Below are 22,229 nucleotides of genomic sequence, written 5' to 3' on the forward strand. Positions count from 1 at the left end.
TAAATATCAAAGTAAAGCATTAATGTTAATAATATTTTTTTTTATGTATGTTTTTTTTTTTTTTTATCTTTAAAGTACGTAAGCAATTTATTTATTGTCATACATATGACGATATTATATAGATGACATTTCTGCCGTAACACATCAGAAATATGTTATATAGATGGCATTGTAAAAAGATTAAATAAAATATATGTCCCGCGCGATGTCAAGGTTAAATTCAAATTTTAAATTAAAAAAATACATATTTTTTATAAAATATTACACGTAAGATTTAATCGATTATTAATAACTAACAAAGTACACCTGTATTATTATATAATTGGCTGCTGATATTTATATACTTACAAACAAAATTATTTAAGTATATATGTATATAAATATATGAAGTATGTGAGACAAGGTCAATATTGTTTTTAGAAAAAAAAAAAAACATAAACAAACAAACAAAAATATGTTTATTTATACAACAATAATCGATAACAAAATACTTTTAGAGCAAACAGACGTTAAATTTAAAAAATCAAATATGTAAACATAAAATTTTAAATTTCGTTAAATGTAATTAAGATATTTGACATAGATTACAACGAGTGACGTCAAACGTACAAGCCATTATATGTGATATGTTATAATAATTAGGTACTAAGTTAGATAAGTTAAATAATTATTTTCGTTACAACTATACGACAGAAAAATAAACAGACAATTATGTACGTAAAAGAAAAAAAAAAGTAAAGTAAATAATTAAATTTTAAAAACAAACAAAATAAGTATATTCATTATCGTTATCTTAATAATTATTATTGTTATTGTATTTTTTTTTCTTTTTTTTTTTTACTTACCTTATTCGTCTGGCTCGATATGACTGGCGCCTATTTCGTACATTAATAATTAATTTTTTACAGTAACTATTTATTTTGACTTTCTGGTTACTAAGTGCGTATTTAATAATTAGTACGACAGTTAGAATACTGTAGATATTTATCTAAAAAAAAAAAAAATTGTGTCATTTAAAAAAATCCAAGATAAAAAAAATTATTTAGTTAATAGTTAATTTTTTTACTTTATACGAAAAGAAAATTATGAGAAGTTTTGCTATGCATTATGGGAATAGTTCCCATAATGGTATAGGAATTGTACCCATACCATTATAGGGATGGTTCCCATAATATATGGGAATAGTTCCCATACCATTATGGGAACCATTCCTATACTACTATAGGAACTATTCCCATAATGGCATGGGAACTATTCCCATAATGGTCTGGGAACCATTCCTATATCATAAAAATTTTTTTTTGCAAAATAGTGTAGAAATTTCTTTCATGGTCTTGAAAGATTCAAATGAAGACTTTTTCAACGCTAAATTTGTTAAGAAAAAAAAACAATTTTGTTAAAAATTTTGATGTTTTTGCCAAATACAAATTTTTTTTCAATGTGTGATTTTTTGTTTTTATATTTAATAATATTTCTGTGTATTGTAAAAGTGATGATTACCACACTTTTCTTTAAATTAATTTTTTCATGATAGTATGGGAGCCATTCCCATAATGTTATAGGAATGGTTCCTATAATAGTATGGGAACTATTCCCATAATATTATGGGAATGATTCCCATAATGGTATTGGAACTATTCTAATAGCATTATGGGAACTATTTCTATAATACTATGGAAATAGTACCCGTACTATTATAGGAACCATTCCCATAATTATAGGAACTGTTCCTTTAATGTTATGGGTTGCATTCCCATAATTATAGGAACTGTTCCTTTAAATTATAGGAACCATTCCCATAATTATAGGAACCGCTCCCATAATTTATGGTCATAATTCCTATGTTGGTATAGGAAATAATTTTATAGAATTATGGGAACCGTTTCCATACTTTTCTTTCCGTGTACTCTAAAAAATTTTCGAAGTAGACGCAGATTAAATCTGGAGTAAATATGAAGCGGGTGACTGTTTAATTATTTAATCTCGGAGTGAATTTATATAAAATCCAGATATGACTCCGCAGAAAATACAAACTCCTCATTCGCTCTGTATACGGAGTTATTTTTTCAAACTCCGGAACTGAATGACGGAGAGAATTCGGATTTAAATAAAATCTGTAATCTCTGGCGATTTTTTACAGTATAACTATATATATATTTTAAATTGTGGTTTCCCATTAATTGTGTCCGTAATTATAATTATAGCAATTAAGAGACAAATGGAAATAGTTATCAAATAAAAAAAACCCAAAATAATAATAATAATTACAGCACATTATCAGAGACCTCCTCATTTAAAAAACCCCAAGGGAAAAAAAAATTATTTTGTTTACATTTACCAGTATAACAACAATAATGTTGGTATAGTGATTAATTGTTCGTACTACGCACTACCAGGCGCAATGATAGATGACAAAATCGTCTCAAAAATATATACATATATATTATTATTATATCCATTTGCTATAATAAAGTCTACTAAATTTATGTGTATTTATATACACATGTGTGATTTATCATTATACTAACACGCTATAAAAATAGATATACATTTATAGATATACATATATGTATATAAAATATAGACGTTCGCCACGTGATTGGCAACAAGACGCGCCAAAATACTCGAGGATGCAGGTGTAAGATACAAAGCACGAGACCTCCATCGATTTTAATTCTTAACTCGTGATAAAAAAATTTTACTGCCAGATGAGTTCGAAATACTTTTATATATATAGAGAATTTATATCACTGAGAATAGATAATTGAAATAAATTAATAACTGTACTGTAAAAAATCGGGAGTGATTACGGATTTTAATTAAATTCAAATTCACTCGGAGTTCCGGAGTCAAAAATTACTACATCCAGAGTTTATTCTTTCAGCGAAAGGATTTCGGAATTTCGTTTTAATATTAAAATAAACTCCCCTTTGAAGTGAATTTCACTCCATAGAAACAAAATATAGCCTTCGAATTAACTCTGGATTTAGTTCGCGTTCATTCCGTAAATTTTTTTACAGCATAATATATTTTAAAAAAAGTATATAAACAAAACTTTCTCATCAGTAAGAAAAAAAAAATTTTTAATTAAAATTATTCTGTTAATTACTTGATTACTTATTTTGAAAACTCATTAAATTTAATAATTAATTCGTTAAATGAGTTTTAAAAATTGTATTTAAATAACTTTAATTACTGCATATATAATATACATATATCGGATCCACGCGTGTGGCTGTAATTTAAGTTTTTATGTAAATCGAGTAAATATTTTTTGCGAAAGATTATATATGTAGTAATAATTTAAAAATATGTTTTATTAAACTTTTTTTATTATTATCACAAGCCAACTTTCTTACATCTGCGAATTCATGTCATTCGCTTATCAATTATCTACTTCTCTCATATCGCTCTGCTTTAATTTTCGACATTTCGCAAATTAACGCCAGGCGGTTCAGACCAGTAAACATTATTATTTCCCGACTGAGACCGGTAATTGCCTATATAGTGATCATGCTGCTCGCGCGTGGCTGAGCACGCTCAGTATTTTGTTTTCGTTTCTCTTTAATCAAGTGTCAAGCCTCGATAATCACAAAAATTTATTAGGCCGCGTTAATGTATACGATATTTATAAATACTTAACCGTATATATATTTTATTACACTAAGTTTTTTTTTTTTTTACTTAAAACATTACATCGTAATGTCGCATTTTAAAATTCTAGGCATATCAAGACTTGATAAATTTTTACCAATCAATTAAATTTTTTTTTTATTTTGTTGATACTCAATCACAGATATGTACGTCCTGTTTACTCTTTAAATTGCGTAAATTCACATGACAACTTTGTTGAGTAAACAAACATAATTAATTAACAATAATGAACATGAAATTATAAAATAAAATATTTGCTTACAATTTATATATATATAGATAGATATATATACAAATATGTATACTAGATTTAATGGATTAAGCATTACTGCAAGTAGTCGTTATTGCATATCCGGTTATTCGAAATTGCGGGTAGGAAGTCCCTAAGTGCAAATTAATTGCTATAGTAAACTCCATATCCTGACATTCCATCAAGATTATTAAGATCCTCTTCTTGTAATGATCAAACTTCCTCTTAACATAAATATATTTGGGTTAAATATTAAATTTCTTATAAAATAATAGTAAATTTTAATTTTTTGGTTTGTTTTTAAATATTCATGTCACAACATAACGAAAAAAAACATGATCCTGAAGTTAGCAAAGAGTGTGAATGTAGCAGACAGACAAATTAAAAATTAATAGATAGAGTAAATAATTCATAAAATAAAATTAAAAAAAAATGCGCATTTAAAAAATTTTGAAATTGATGTGCATTTTTTATGAATATTATTTTTTTTAATTATTTATTCTACTTATTTCTAATTTTAAATTCGTCTGATGTCTGTTACATTCACATGATCCTGAAGTTAGCAGACGATTAAAAATTTTCAAATTTTTTTTACGACAAATTAATTACAAAAAAAAAAAAAATTAAAAAAATGCACATGTGGAAAATTAAAAAAGCTGTAGGTGCAATTTTTTAAATATTTTTTTTTTTATCCCGTAAGTTTTTTACCCCAATAAGAATCAAAATATTAGACGTAAATTGAACGTTTTTAACATTTGGATCGTAAATTAAACGTTTTTAACGTCTTAGAAATACATACGTCGCATTTTAGTAGATTTCATTTACATTTTATTAGATTCGTGAGACGAAGTTACATTTCAGGTCCTATAGAAACGTTGAACCTTCATTTTAAATGTTCATTACGTTCAAAACGTTTAATTTATGATGTACCTGAAGATCGGAACGTTTTTTGCGGAACGAAAATAAGAAAAAGAAATGAGAAGTAAAAAATCTACTGGATCTAGATTTCGTAAATGTTTCGCATGTTACCCGAAAATGACAGGCCACCCCCAACTACCCCTTAAGTCACCATTAGACACGAATTTCATGAATTATTTTCATTTTCATTGCGAGAAAACGTTCACTTTACGTTGAAAACATTAAATTTACGTCTAATATTTTGACTCGTGATAATTAATTGTTTTTAAAAAAATTCAAAAATTATTAGACCTCTGCTATCTTCAGTATCGTAAAAGAACACTAATTTCGAAACGATTAAGAAAGAAAATTAATGGAAACTATTAAAAGTCAATTGTTCTATTCTAGTTACCAAAGATTAATTTAAAAAATGAATTGCATTTTTTTTCACTATTAAAATTGCTTAACTTGACAATAAATTTTCCGTGGAAGCTTGTCTAGACAGTTGATGGAAGCTTTCCATTCCGGTAGAGATCGTCGGTCTTTGACGCCTCTCTTACGTTATTAATTGGTTATCTTTGCTAAGGAGCAAAGGCGAAAAGATGATGAGCTCGTAAATAAACTCCATACAATGTTGCACATATGTATTACATATATTTATTACACATTGATTTACTATCAAATTTGTGATTCATTTTTTATACGATACAATTTATTGGATGCAAAATATTTACGCTCGTTTTTATAAAATTTCTTTTTTTTTAATTTTTATCTTATTTTAATAGCAAGATAAAAATATATATACATATATATATATAATAAATTTTTTGCATCGATAAATTTTTTCTAGTCTAGAAAATTTTTTTCTTCAATTTATTATGCAAAATATTTCTTGCGCCAAGAATTCCTTTTTTTTCTGTATATATATATATATGTAGATACATATATTCTATAATATGTCGGTCAACAGTAATTGTCATGTTAATTATCTAGTGAAGAAAAATATTTTTGTGAAAGCAAAGTAGAAAAATAAGAAATTAGTTTCAAGATTGTGCTTTAAAATTCTTAATGACTTAAGTACTTTAAGTAATTACAATAATATTTAAAGATATATTAATGAATACATATATATCTACATTTTTGTTTTTCCATTCCAAAACATTAAGCAATAACATATTTTTAAAACGACAAAGTAAACATATTTAAATACACATGACTCATTTTCGAAAAAAATATTTTTCCCGCTAATTATTTAAAAAAAAATCTCGTTAACCCCTTAATTGTAATTTTAAAATTTCGCTGTTTAATAAAATTTGCTCTATAAATTTTTTTTTAATTTCTAACTCACATAAAAAAAATTAAATGGCCTATAAGGGAGCCTTGTGGAAAAAAAACAATAAACTTAAACTTTTTAAAGTTTCCTCGAGTTAAAAATAAAAAAAATGATTTAAATATTTAATGAAAGCACGAAATTCTATGAACAAAAACGATGTAACATATGATCGACCCCAAGGAATTATTTATAGCTTGTAAAATTAACAACAAACAGAATTTTCTATACTTTTATGGCAAAAGTTACAAAGTTCAAATATATATATGACCTATTAAAATTATTTTTTAAAATAAATAATTTATTTCACCAGCGCACTGTACAGGTGTATGCTAATAATTTTTAACATTTACATGAAAATTATTAGCGAAATTAGTCTAGTGTATACACATATTCCGAAATTAATTAAGATGATATCGTATGTATGCCATCAAGGAAACAACTAAACAATTAATTTGATATTTTTTCGTCTGCTGTATTTATTATTATTATTATTATTATAATTTTTTTTTTATCATTATTGGACTTTGTCATGTCATCAACACGAGCCGTAGTTATGATGACTTGTAAAACGCATCGCAACACGTAAACAAGATATAAATGATCCACCAGAGTAATAAAACTATTAATTCGACAAATAAAAATTAAGTTATAAAATCTCGATACAGTTAACTATGTCTCGTTTCCCATCTGTCATATTATTTTATAATATTTAATTATAACGGTCTTAACAAATTATATATAATTAAATATTTTATTACACTCGATTAAATAAAAATATTTTATAAGTTGTCTATTTATTTATTCAAGACACTTTAAATTTTAATTTTTGAAATAATAATGAAAAGTATCGATGTCAATATTAAGGCTGGGTCATACACAATAAAAAATTTCGGCGCAAGATAAATTTTTCGATACTGAAGTTAGCCGGCGTTTAATTTTATGATTTTTTTGAAAACGATAAATTTTTTAAAATACAGCCAATAGTTTTTTCAATTTCCTACTTATGCATATTTTTAGTTTTTCGTTTTTCTGTCAGTGATTTGTTGAAAAAAAAATCAGAAAATTTTAAATTGACTTCTGACTTCAGTGTCACAATTTTTTATTGTGGAATGAAAACAAAAATTTTTTCGCACCCTAAGAAAATTTTTTATTTCAATTCGTAATGCAAAAAATTTCTTAGGTCAAGTAGAAATTTTTTGGAGTGAGTAATAATTTATGCGTCAAAAAATCTTTTTTTTTTGTGTACTGACAGAATTTTCGAATTTTACTTTTCCTTTAATTGATTAATCGATTGTTATCAGAAAAATTAATATTGCTTTCGAAAAAAATGTGTAAGACATTCGAGTGACATAATTATAAAAATTCGAGTAGTACTGCCCTCCCTTAATGTCTTTATTTATAAAAAATCAGTATTTAAATGTAAATAATAATTATTAAACAACATTGTATAATGGAATTAAAAAATTGACCGGATGCGAGGCTAGAATGGGAATGCAAGCCACCGTCGAGACTGAGACCGTTACTCGTATCGCGTATTTCCCAGAAGTTGCCTGTAAACAAACAAATACACCACGAAGTGGTTGAAGAATGCGCGCGCGGATTTAAGACTCGTATACACAGAAATCCCCACTACAAATAATCCCACGTGGTCATAAAAGAGTGGGAATTTGTGGCGCCGTCGTTGGAATTTTCTCACTTCTATAGTTAAGTTTATATGCGCGCGCATTTTCTCTCTTATTCTTACGTATTCTTTACAACTTATTCCCTACCACGTAATATAACGTCAATACTTTTAACTCCTTGCCCGGTCACTTACTTTACAGATCAGTTTTACACTTTTTAAAAAAGGCGGCAATTATTAAATTTTTGAATTTCAAAAAATTTCCTTTATCTGTCACATTCATAATTAATTATCAATATAAATTTTTTTTTTTTTATTTCAAATTTCAAATAAAATTTTGTTTTTTTTTTTCATATATTTATCATTTTTTTTTTTGTGTTGTTATCATTATTATTGTACACAAACTTCCACATATTCGAGTGGGTAAATCCCGCGTCGTACAATGCGGGGGCAGCTCGGTAGTGGGAAACATAACGTATAGTCAGTATCAAGTTGTAAGAGTGGGGGTCGACGCTTAGGGCGGAACACAACCAGACTACTGGTGGTGGGGGTAAAGCGCGGGTAAGCAGTTGGGAAACGACGAGCACAGAAATTCAGTGTGCGAACGGTTTTCGGAGAGTGTAGATCTATTTCTTTACGAGTTCCGTCCAGTTGTATTTATCAATTTACATATACAGATACATATATATATAAATATAAATATAAATAACTTAAAAAACATTTACGGCAATATTTAAAAAAAAATAAACAATTAGTTACTAAAGAAAAAAAGTTTATCAGTTTAGTTTTGTTAATGTAAATATTATTTTTAAATTTCGTTTTGTCACAGTGGCTTTAAAAATTCAAACTGGATTCCAACAAGCAGTTTACGTCGCGATTACATCGCGGCTATCGACGACTTAAGAAATTTTTCAAGGTAATTAATTCAAACAACACAAGTTTACATATATTTTAATAACTTATTTACTCTTTTAAAAATTAAATATCTGCATTAATTATCAGTGATGAATTTAAATTTTTAAAAGTTTTAAAAATGAAACTTTGTTATCTAGATCAAATATTGATCGTACTCGTACTTGTTTTTGTTTAATTAAAGCTTTCATTTTTCTTTTAATTATTAAGAAACTCAAAAAATTTATGGCATTTAAATCTAGTACATGATTTTATATATTTTATTGCAAAGTTATGTACACTAGAGTATTTAAATATTGCGATGCTGAAAGTAGCGGGGAATTTAAAATTTTGACATTTTTAATTACTGAGTTAATTGTAACAAAGATTTTTGAAAAATATCCACGTAATATTTGAAATTCTTCAGATGGATTTTTTGAAATTTTAGCCTGTCAATATTCACTTTGTTTATTGAGAGTAAGTAAAATTTTTTAATCACTGGCACTTTCGGCATCATGGAAAATTCTATAAGTAGTTTCGGGCAGTTGTAGCAGCTGCAAAAGTATCATTGAACCATTTCAGACAATTCTTTAACCATCTTCAAAATATATCTCCCCTTACTAAAAATATATGTATGTATATAAATCAAGTAGAAAAAAAAATTATTTCAATTTATTTGGGTAAAAATGATCCTGAAGTTGAGTGAATGTAGCAGACGATTGACAATTTTTGAATTTTAAATAAATAATTAATTAAGGACAATAATGAAATTTAAAAAAATGCACCTACTGATTGTTCAATTATCTAAGTGTGCATTTTTTTTTTTCTGTACTTACATTTTATTTATTTCTTCCAAAATTCAAAAACCTGCCAATTGTCAGTTTTTTTTCAACGTCAATTGCAAAAAAAAAAAACTATAGGCGCAATTTCTTAGAATTTATGATTTTGAAAAAAATAAAAAATTATCAGACGTCAGCTCACTTCAGTATCAGGATGTAAGTGAAGTTGACATCGTCAATTTAAATATTGTATTAAAATAGTTATAAATTTATGTATTTAACGTCGCATTTGTTGCGACCTCGTAAGTTATCGATCGAAAAAATTTACGCCGTTAAATATAAATAATATAATAATATATTTATTTATCTTAAAGAAGGTTAATAATATCAAGTGTTACAATGTCGTGATGACAAGTAATTTTTCCCGATGATAAACAATATAGTTAACATACTTTAAACAACAACAATTATTATTATTATTATTTTTATATTAATCGAGATATGCAATTTTATATTTAGATTATTGTTTATTTTCTAATAATCATTTTTCAAAATTTTAATCATAAGTTTTTTTTTTACACAAGAAATCATTTTTTCGCTTAAAAATACGAGTGTGAATGTAGCAGACGAGAAATTTATAAATTTGAAATAATGAAATTTAAAAAAATGCGCGTACGGTTTTTTCATTTATCTGAACATGCATTTTTTTATTTTTACTCTACTCACATTTTATTCATTTATTATAAAATTTTAAATTGTCTGCTACATTCCCGCTCATTTAAAAATTAAAAAAAAAATTCGACGCGTACTCATAGCAAAAAAAGTTAATAAACAATCAGTGAGAGAAAGCGCGGTTATATTTGAATGTACATATTGCACTTGCAACAGCGATATACGTAGGGAGTTGCACATTTTTCATCGTCTGCGAATGCAAAACATCTCATTCACGAGTAAAAGTTGTACTTATACGCCTTAGCGAATTGTCGCTTACGTCAGTCTGCTAAAATTTACATTTTATCTTTAAAGATGAATGAAATATATAAATATCTTTTTTTATAAAATTAAAACGACAAATTATCAATGGGATAAAAATAGAAAAAAATATAAATTTTCAGTATACATTTAAATATATAAATTTGAAATAAATATTTTACTCCATACCCAAAAATTCAAAATTTAAAATAAACTTGTCTATATTTACTACATATTTAAAAATGTATCTTAGAATATATTTAAAATATATACAAAAATTGGCCAAAAGTTATCTATTTAAAATATATTTTTTTTATAAATTTTTTTCATGGGGGTAAATAAATTAGAGCCATAAATATTTAACTCAATATCAAAAAATTCAAAAATTTAAAATAAACGTCTATATTTACTACGAGGTTTAAAATAGTTTTGAGTTATAGACCGTAGCCATTTAAGAAATAAGAAAAATAATAAAATTTCACGGCCGGGAGGGAAATATGGGTCTATTGTACAAAAATAAGATAATAATAAATTTAAAATAAAATAAAATGAAAATGAATGACAGGGATGCGTGAGGCTTAAGCTAAATTTATAATTCCGTAAATATCTTTACTATTATACGCTTTGTTATTGTTATTGTTATTGTTACTATATATATATATATATACGTATACATTTCCATGCATACATAGGGGTACAGTGTACTGTATCTATCAAAAGAAAAAGCATATCTATATATACATATACATATATTACAACTGAATGTGAAACAATGAAAAAAGAGAGAGGCACCAGCAAGTGAATAAGAGAAAATGATAAATAAAAATAAAAAGAATGAACATAGTAGTTGTTGTTGTTGTTGTTGCCTTCAAGAGCCGCTTCGCAGCGATACTACTACTATACTGTACACCAAACGGCCATTCATAAAATTTATAGTACACACGTTTCTATACAACTTAACAATAATTAACTCTATTCTTGAGAAAATTTTTTTTTCATTACTCAATTACGTCATATAGAGTAACGTTCACACGCTACGTCTTTTATTCCGCCATATTTTTTAATTGCCCTTAACCATACATACCATTAATATATATCATACTTTTTTACTATGTATTGGTTCTCTTAACTGTATGATGCGTGATGTTTATATATATATGATTCATGACACATCGCACATCACACATGTCTAGTCTAGATGTGTGTTGCGTATATTGTGGGTTTTAGTTTATTGCCCTCTTTCTTTTCTTATTACTTACATACATACATACCTACATATATATGTATGTATATATTACTGTCTTACATAGTTTACTATCTCACACCATACCAGGGTCACAGTATAATAGAGAGGGGAGAATACTAGATAAGCAAATAAATAAATGAACAGGCCGGTGACTTCCCGGGCGAACACTTCGAGAGGTCGATGCCCTTACACGCATGGTTGACGCCATAGGGTTAGTCTTAGTCGCAGTAACTACAACTTGGAGCAAATATTTAGTTGGTAAAAAAAAAAAATAAATAAATAAAAAAGAAGACGTCAATTCGTAAATATTATTGATTGGTTTATTTATTAAATTAAGACATATATATGTGTATTGAAAAAAGAAATTCATTTACTTTTATTGACAATAATTTGTAATTAAATTATATATATGTGATACTTTTACTTAACTCATGTGGAGAATTGGTTTAATTAAATAATAAATATTTTATTTATTAAATAACGAGTGATTGATTGATTAGGTAACTGATAACTGTTGGCTTATATTTATTTATGTATTTATTTATTTTTTTTTTTTTTTTGTTGGAATTTAAATAAAAATAAAGTGATTAAATTTAATGGATGGAGATAATGAATTATGTAATAATTAATGCAAGACGAGCGGGTTAAAAATCAGTGATATATATGATAGTGGGGGTTCCTTGAGGCAAACAGCTGTTGCTAAGCCGAAATCGACGTAAATATGAGCCACGAAATTTTTAGCTTTAATAATAATGTGTAGTATCCTTGTCTGTTTTATGTTTTTTTCTCACTTACACTCGTGCCAAGAGCCGCGATCGTGAAACCGGAAACAGCTCGATCACGTTGGCGATTCATGGGCTATGAGGTAGGCTTCTGACGGCCTTCGGGTTGTAGAGACGAAATGCCATTAATAAATAACACGATTATATAAATGTGTAGACGAGCTTGGTGAGATTGAAAACAAGTAAACAACATGGATAAAAAAATATATAAACATTTATAAAATGAATAATTAATAGAGAGATTGAAATATAATAAGAAGTAAATATATAAATATATAAGTTGTGTAAGAAGAGTTTGGTTGCTCAGACAGGAAATAAAGTGATTAGGGTTGCCAACGGGCAATGTCCTTGTGTCACAACTACAAACGATCGTTAAACACCGGAAATATGTATTATGTGACAGTTTTTAACTGAGGGTTCTTCTTCCCAAGTATCAATGCCGGATCATCTTGCTTTTTTATACATCTTAAATATACTACTCTATATATTTTTTTAATATAGACACAAAAAAAAAAATTCTTGAGGTAAAAAAATTTTATTCGCTCCAAAAAAATTTTTATTTGCCCCAAGAAATTTTTCTTATCATCAATTGAAATAAAAAAAATTTCTTGACGTGAAAAAGTTTTTTTGCTCCAAGAAAATTTTTATTTGCGTCAAAAAATTTCTCTTATGAATTGAAGTAAAAAAAAAAAATTTTCTGGCTCCAAAAAAATTTTTTTTCGTCTTAAGAAATTTTTTTTTTTCAATTCGCAATGAGAAAATTTTTTTGACTCATTCTCTATTTTAATCTCTACTATCTAGTGAATGTCTTATAAAATTTGAAGTCCATAAAAATAATTTGAAACAAATGTTATTTTTCCTTAAATATGGGATTCCGCGACAGTAATGATAACTGGTAATGAGAGTAGTCACCTAAGCAATTGACCAAATATTGCTTAATATTTTTGTCTGGCGTCTCGGTTTCTGTTGAAAGAACCATTACACGGATTAATTAAAATAATTAAAATTATCATAATTATATATTTAAAATATATAAGATTACAATTTAAATTAAAAATAATTTATGTTTATTTATTGTGTTTCAGCGTGTGGCAAACCAGACGCTCAGTGTTTCGACACAATCGACGGTAACGGTGGAGGGCCCGGTGTCTAAAATGTCTCCACCAACGAATGACGTTACCAGCGGCGTAGTGGCGCCGTCTGATAATCTCATGCCACGAGTTCCTCCTGCGGCAAATCCTACGATCAACATCCTTCAGACGCACAAGCGTACTGCTAATGACTTTATCTTCGGTAAAGTTATTGGCGAAGGAAGTTTTTCTACCGTAAGTTATATTGTTTATCTATTTATATACCAGAAACCTCCAGTCCCTACGCAAATACCCCAGTATCACTTGTAAAATAAAAAAAGTTATAATTTATCTGAAAATTTATTTCATAAAAAACTTGAGATATTCAACTAATTATTGGATTTAAAAAATTTTAAATTCACGATACTGAAGTTAGCCAACGTCTGATAATTTCTTGACTATTTATAAAAACAATAAATTATTAAAAAAAAAAATATTTTTAAAAAATGCACCTGTAGTTTATCAAATTTGCTACAAGTGCATTTTTTTAGTTTTTTTTTTTTTTTTTGTGATTGATGTAGGAAAAAAATCTGAAAATTTTTAATTCCGTTAACTTATGGTACTGAAATTACCCGACGTTTAATAATTTTTTGAATTTATTTAAAACAGTAAATTCTAAAAAAAAAAATATTTAAAAAAATTGCACTTGTAGTTTATGCAATTTCCTACTAGTGCATATTTTTAGTTTTTTTTTTTTTGTAATTGATGTAGAAAAAAAATCCCACAATTTTTAATTGTCTGTTAACTTCAGGATCATAAAATTTTTCCTTACTCTCTCAAGAAGAAATTAAGACTTGAATCTAATTAATATAATCGTAATTGTAATTGTATTACAGGTTTACATCGCCAAAGACATCCATACTAACCGAGAGTATGCTATCAAAGTGTGCGAGAAGCGTCATATCATAAAAGAAAAAAAGACTGAGTACGTAAAACGTGAGAAGGAAGTACTGAACATGTTGGCTGGTGCAAGACACTCGTTCGTAAGATTGTTTTGTACCTTCCAAGACGTCGACCGACTTTACTTTGTACTGTCGTACGCCAAAAACGGTGAATTACTTCCTTACATCAACAAAGTCGGGTCATTTGACATCGAGTGTACCAAGTTCTACTCCGCCGAAATTCTTCGCGGATTGGAGTATCTTCACGGTCTTGGAATCATTCACCGCGATCTTAAACCCGAAAATATTCTTCTTGACGAAAAAATGCACATACTGATCACCGACTTCGGTAGCGCTAAAATACTCAAGGACGATCCCGATACCTTGACAACAACCACCGCCACCACAACAACAACAACCCAATCCGATGCTGGTGATAAAAATGAACGACCTCGCAGACGCGAAAGAAGAAATTCATTTGTCGGTACTGCGCAATATGTATCACCGGAAATACTCACTGACAAACCAGCATCCAGAGCATCTGATCTCTGGGCTCTTGGATGTATTATCTATCAAATGGTGTCAGGATTGCCGCCATTTTATTCAAAAAGTGAATATCTAATTTTCCAACAAATTCTTAAACTCGACTACGAAATCCCAGATGGTTTTTGCCCATTGGCTAAATCACTTGTGAGCCAATTGCTGATTATCGATCAATCGCAGAGACTTGGCGCCCAAGATGAACACGGCGCTGGGTATCCAAGTATTCGCGCTCACCCATTTTTCGAGGGCGTTGATTTCGAGACACTCCATGAACAAGTGCCGCCATCTATCTATCCATACTTACCTGGTACGTCTGAGCACGAAGAAATGCGCTCCCATTATCGCGTACCAGATCATCTAGAGCCGGGCCTTGATGACAAACAACTCACAAGATTACTCGGTCTCGGTATCGGTCAAGAGACACCTGAGAAACCAGTGCCTGTAATATCTGTCGTAAAAAAACCCAAGCAGAAGGTGTCGAGTATCGTCGACTTAACACCCGGAGAATTTAAAAGTCAGTTGGAAGCTCAGCGTGCGTCTAATCAGTGGCATCCTTTTGTTGATGATCAAGTTATTCTCAAGCAAGGTTTCATCAACAAACGCAAAGGACTTTTTGCAAGAAGACGGATGCTGCTACTGACCACCGGACCCCATCTATTTTACGTCGACCCTTTCAATATGGTTTTGAAGGGAGAGATCCCATGGAGTAAAGAACTCAGAGTCGAACCTAAGAATTTTAAAATTTTCTTCGTTCACACGGTAATTGTCTATAACTTTTTTTTTTCTTCTAATCATTTTAATTATAAAATAAACAATAATTATTTTTTTTATAATTGCAGCCTGACAGAACGTATTATCTCGAAGACCCTGAAGGTTTTGCACTAGAATGGTGTCGAGTTATCGAAGAAATGAGAGTTCACTATTATGGTTTGCAAGAAAATAAAAAATCACATTAATGACAATTTGTTTAAATGTCATTGCATTGAATGTATACGACAATTAATGACAGTTCGCAATAATGTCACTTGTATACCCATATATATATTTTTTTTTTCAAGTAAAAATCGTCAGTTATGTACATAACTTATTTATTTATGACGATTTTAACTTAAAATATGTATCCAAAGTAATTATTAAAAAATTTTTAAATAATTATTTAATTAATAGATAATTTTAAAAAATTATCCGTGAGTTAATTAACGTTAAAAGCTTTAATACATCGCCGTAAATGTGCGTAAGATATATAATTTTAAATGCACACTTATTATACGCATTTTTCTCTACTCATTTTAATTCATTATTATTATTATTATTATTATTATTATTATTATTATTATTATTATTATTTAATCATTCCTTTGTAAATATTGTAAATATCGAGTTTATAAATCGGCTTTGTTGAATATTTAGTAATTATAATTATAAAGTTAATTTAACACGACAAAAAAAATATATATAAATATATATGAAATTCAAGTGACATTTTAATAGCGGACTAATAGTAACACAATAATTAAAAAAAATTAGACAATTTAAAATAATTATAACCGAGATCTAAAAAAAATTAATAGATACTCATAATAATTTTTTAGTCAATAATTAATTAGTTAAATTAAATAATAAGTAAATGTTATGTCGCGAAAGTGTTTATTGTGTCGTATAAAAATATTAACATTTTAAATTCATTTTCATTTATAATGTATGCCGTTACTTAATTTTTTTTTTCTTTTTTTTTTATTTATATCAGCGATTTGCATTACGTTATATAATTTTTCATTATACTGTAAAAAATTTTCGGAGTTACTACGGAGTATCAGACTCCAAGTCGTAGTAAAATTTACCCCGACGAGAGTTTTATTTATTTAATCTCTCTGGAGTTAAATTTACTCCGGAGTTTGATTTAATATTTAAACTCCGGGTCAGAGTAAAATTTACTCCAAAAGAAAGTTTATTTTAATATAAAAACTCCGAATCGGAGTAAATGCGGATTTAAATAAAATCCAGGTCACTCCGAAATGACTCCGCTCAAAAAAAAATTTTTTTTGACTCCGAAACTTTGAATAGAGTGACGGAGTTAACTCTGATTAAATTAAAATCCGTAATCACTCCGAATTTTTTACAGTCCATTATTATTATCATTTAATATTTATTTAAAAAATTCATTATTTATTTCTTCGTTAAAATATTACTATTATTATTCATACGTGTCAATGCAACTAGTATTATTGTTATAGTTATTGTAATTACCATCTGACTTGAAAAAAAAAAAAAAAAAAAAAATTATTATTAACAAATAGATACTGCAGTTGCTGTGTTTCTATTGAACCGGCAGCAGTACTATCACCTTTTATGTAAATACTGCCGTGTTCAAAATTAAAATGCGTAGTACTGACTCACGTGACATACAATCGAGTTCAATGTCCATTTGTTGTATAATATTTATATGTTAATTAAGTGCGTACATGTACGTACGTCTTGTAAATAATTTATATCTATATCTATCTTTCTCTCTCTCTATATATACATATATATATTTATTTATTTATAAATCCGTAGATAAACGAGTGTACAAATAAAAGTCTCATAAAATCTAAATAAGTAAAAGTCAATAGCTCGATTGTATCGATAGCTAAAATTTTTTCTCTAACGTTAGCACAGAATAAATCAGGGTATTTAGAAATATATGACTCAGTAAATATATACCGAGTCAAGCTGCTCGAAATAATGATTTAATTATTTTTTAATTAAATAATTGTCCCCGGCGCCCAATGGTCGGTTCAAAAAGACCGCTTTTGACAGGTCATGTAAGGTCTGGGCGGGCTGCGCGACCTCATGTATATATTTTCTGACAAATTATATTTCTAATTTAATTATAAGTCATATTTATATATATATATGTGCAATATTAATGTTGAGGAAAAATTTTATAAATTAATGTCGCGTTTAATTGCCGGCTTGTGCGAATCAAAGAGTATTTATAATAAACTTTGCTCTATCTACGTTTTATGCAGGTACTGCAAACTTTTTATTTAAATACCTCGCAATAAGCCGGTGATTAATTACCGGTACTACGTCATTAGCCAATAAAATAATTAAATAAATTTTAGACCTCGATGTAAAATTAATTATTGCCGTAGTTAAGATAATTTAATGTTTATATAAATAAATAATAATTATAATTATTATCAATTACATAATTAGGCGTAACAGTTTATGTCTATTGGTTATTGTTTGTTTTCTTTTTTTTTTTTCGATGCAAGTCAAGGTTACAATTAAATTTACAGTATTATTAAATGTATGTAGACTAAGTGTGTACTTGTATGTACGTTATACACATCATTATTACACACACTAAGGGCGTATTATTATTATTATTATTTTATTGTTAGATATAACTTTTTGCGTTTTGTTTCTGCGCATATATACCGCGAGTTATATTTCAGATCATTTGATTTAACAAATAAATAATGTATGATTATAATAATTTGTGTAAAAATTTAAGTGATGTGGATGTTAAAGCCCTATTGACATATGATCAATATTTCAATTTATTTATATTAAATTTCATTGAAATGCTAAAATTTGTGAGTTTTTTTATTTACCTTCCTCATGATAGTTGTAATTTATTTTTAGAAAATTTTATTTTCATAATACCAGCATCGGAAAGTTTCGGTGTCTCTACAGCCAGTCAAAACAAGCGAATTTCAAGCCGATGCTGCAAATAACTGCTAGCGAATTCATAATTCACAAATACCTTCATACAAAGGGCAGAAACATGCGTGTTTGTTCCTTTGGGAAGAAACACGATTGTTTCTGCCCGGTGTTAGTTATATTTAATGTTCATTTGCAGCCTTATTACTCTCATTTGTTTGCTTGTCACTTGAGTTTGCTCATTTCATTTTTTAAGTGACAGTTCTAATTAACCAGATAAAATTACTAAAAAATGAGTGAAAATAATATTTTTGTCTTATTTACTATTTAATAAGTGACTGTAAATCGCAGATTTTTCATTCTCGTCTGTTTCTCCATATCATCAGCTTGAAATCAACTTGTTTCTTACTGACTGCTGACACTGAATCTTCAAGTTCCGATGCAGATAATCATGAAAAATATAGTGCGTGACTCAGGATAAAACACGATTTCAGACTGCGGGTGATGTCAGCCAACTTCACCCTAGTCACACAATGTACTATTTAATCATTACTTTTTTTATTTTTATTTCATAATATTAGTTTTTTTTAATTATGAATTTTTATTTAAGTCTTAAATCATTGATATAATTTTCTTTTTATTTCTTATTGTCAGTTTAATTTTTTAAAAAAATTATTAGACGTCGGCTAACTTTAGTGTCATTACCAAGACAACAGGATTTACTCTTATTATTCGACTATACGAAAACGAGTGTTTATTTTTTTGAAATTAAATTCAAATCAACTTATAATTACAGGATGCATTCCAAAATGCGCTGCGAGCAGCTGCAGTGTAGCGCATTTTGGAATGCACCCTTATTAATTATTCTTATTACTTGCGCGGTAAATTTAAATATTTGAAAAATAAATTATTAGAAAGTGGAGAAAACCAAAAATCGTACGTCAAAATAAAATGACGGCAGAATATGATAGAAAAATATTTAAAATATTAAAAAAAAAATACGCAAGTGTTTGAACAAACCTTGGTGGGGAAATAATATGCAGAAGGGAGTCCTAATACACTTGGAGATTTGATTTAAATTGCTCCAAGTGTATTGCAGCTAAAAAACGTCACTTAACTGCTATTTCTCACCAGACGATGCCAGATGATTTTGCTCAGGAACTTGGAAGTCATCAGCATCAGCAATTCGCAACACTTTACACTAGCACTGAACACTCAACACTTCACTACACCACAGACACTTTGCACAATTTAAATTTTATAAACACTCCACATTTTAATTAATTTTTTTTAAATTCAGTTCAAATGAACTTATAATTACAACCTTTGGCTCAGGTAGGCAATTATACACGCGGGTTGGAATGAATTAAAAAAAAAAGCAACATGTAAGGTAAAAACGCGGGAGTCTTAAACAAAATTTAAAAAAAAAATATGAGTGTGAATGTAGCAGACATCAGACAAATTGAAAATCGTTAATAAATAGAGTAAATAATTAATAAAATAAAGTTTAAAAAAAAATACGCATTTAAAAAATTTTAAAATTAATCAGTGCATTTTTTATAAATTTTTTTTTAATTATTTATTCTTTTTATAATTTTAAATTTGTCTGATGTCTGCTGCATTCACACTCGTAAAAAAAAATTAATCAAACAAAATTTTTAAAAAACAATATTATTATTGTTTGAATTTTGATCCATAATTATAATCAGTGAATAATAAACTTTAATCAATAATTTTTTTAAATTTACTCACGCTTCCCGCCTTTTTTATTTTCCGCTGCCAGTACTAGTACATTACCATTAAAAAATAAATAAATTAAACACATAAGCACTCACTAAAACAGTTCAATTATCACAACTAATTACTCACTAAATTATTACAATCACTTAATTATATTATTTATAATAAAAGAAAACACATTTAATTATTTTTATTCCCGTTTAAAAATTCCGACGCCAAACATGGCGCTGAGTAACTCAAGAGCCCCGAGAGCTAAGCCGGCACTGAATTTAATTTATTTAATAACTTACACTCACGGACACACATTAATTTAAATCACAAAATGTTCATCATTTGATAAAAAATTATTTAAAACTAATATCACACTTGTAATCGAGTGTCACAGTAATTAAAAGAATTATTGTAACCGAATAAAACGACAACAACAACGAGAGCGTCAGGCGGGAGAGAAACTAACTCAGAATGCTTCTGCGCACGTTCACTGGAATTTTATATCTACTGCGCAAGCGTTCCAACCGCTCCCACAACTGCGCAAGTGTTCTGGGTCTGACTTCATACTGTCGCCATCGTAATGACGCCGGCCGTGTGTCTAGCTCGTGATTAAATAAATAAATAATTTATTTTTGCAATTATATTTATTAAAACAAGTGTCCTTAAATATTATTTGACAGCCAGTGAACATTTTGTGATAATAATTAAGTCGGTATGTAAAGTATAAGTAGTAAAAGAACTCATTTAAATAAATCGTGTCATTGTTTCCATTGTCGAGCTATCGGTGCTCGTTGACGTTCGTTTTATAAATTTAAAATCAGTGAAAATAAATTTTATTAGTTATTATTTATATGAAAAAGTAGTGAAAAAATATCAGTGAGTATTCTTGTGTGAGTGGAAAGTGTTTTTTATCAAGTGATGTGAAAAATTTTTTTTTTCTTCAAGTTATTTTTTGCCGGCGTTTTTAAAAATCATCCTGAAGTTAGCAGACAGTTGATAATTTTTAGATTTTTTTAGAAACGAGAATCATAAAAAAATATGAGTGTGAATGTAGCAGACATCAGGAGAATTTCAAATTATAAATAAATAGGGTATATAATTAAAAAAATAATATTTTAAAATTTAATTTTGTTAATTATTTACTCGATTGATTAATAATTTTAAATTTGTCTGATGTCTGATACATTCACACTCATAAAAAAAATGAAAACTAAAAATATGCACCTGCAGGAAATTAAAAATGCTATAGATGCAATTTTTTTAAATATTTATTTTTTTAATTTATCGTTTTTAAAAAAACCCAAAAATTATAAAACCTCGGCTAACTACTGTATCATTTTAAAAATATATTTGTGTAATTTTTTTTTTTATACTTCTATCATATTCTGCCAGCATTTGATTTTGATGTACGATTTTTAATTTTTCTCCCATTTCTAATATTTTATTCTTCAAATATTTAAATTTACCGCGCAAGTAATAAGAATAATTAATAAATTATTAATGAAAATAAAAAATTTCGAGCAAACTTTAGAGTCCAATTAATATAACTATTGACAAAAAAAAAATTTTTTTTAAATTATTAAATTCAAATTTTGAAATTTCGCGCCAAGATGGCGCTACTGTGCGTTGCTGTAGTCCGTTCAAATTTTTGCTAAAGTGGGGGACGGTCGAATAAATTGCATAATCGATTGCTTGGTATCAACTGGCGGTCCAATAGCGGCAGTCAGTATCATCGAAAATAACAAGAGTAGTCCAGATTCTTCTTTACGTTTAAATTGAAACACAGTATTGCAGTTAATGCGCGGAATTATCCATAAAATTTATTGCTCATAGTCATTGTTTCATTAAAATCTGGAGTGTTTATAAAA

At 27.9% G+C, this 22,229-nt stretch overlaps 1 protein-coding gene across 3 annotated transcripts in view; it reads left to right on the top strand.

The window, feature by feature from the left end:
- The window catches only part of LOC130670888 (3-phosphoinositide-dependent protein kinase 1), a 143,345-nt gene extending 125,021 nt beyond the window's left edge, over positions 1-18,324 (top strand). For 2 of the 3 annotated variants that reach the window (XM_057474497.1, XM_057474496.1), the window contains 3 exons: positions 13,511-13,750; positions 14,392-15,738; positions 15,819-18,324. In XM_057474497.1, coding sequence (XP_057330480.1) covers positions 13,511-13,750; positions 14,392-15,738; positions 15,819-15,935 — 1,704 coding nt within the window. In that variant the 3' untranslated portion in view covers positions 15,936-18,324. Of the gene's footprint in view, positions 1-8,339; positions 8,672-13,510; positions 13,751-14,391; positions 15,739-15,818 lie in introns of those variants that run through there. The other variant, XM_057474499.1, reaches the window with a different exon arrangement.
- Positions 18,325-22,229: the final 3,905 nt, after the last annotated feature.

This window comes from Microplitis mediator, chromosome 7, assembly GCF_029852145.1.
Source record: "Microplitis mediator isolate UGA2020A chromosome 7, iyMicMedi2.1, whole genome shotgun sequence".
NCBI classification, from domain to species: Eukaryota; Metazoa; Arthropoda; class Insecta; order Hymenoptera; family Braconidae; genus Microplitis; species Microplitis mediator.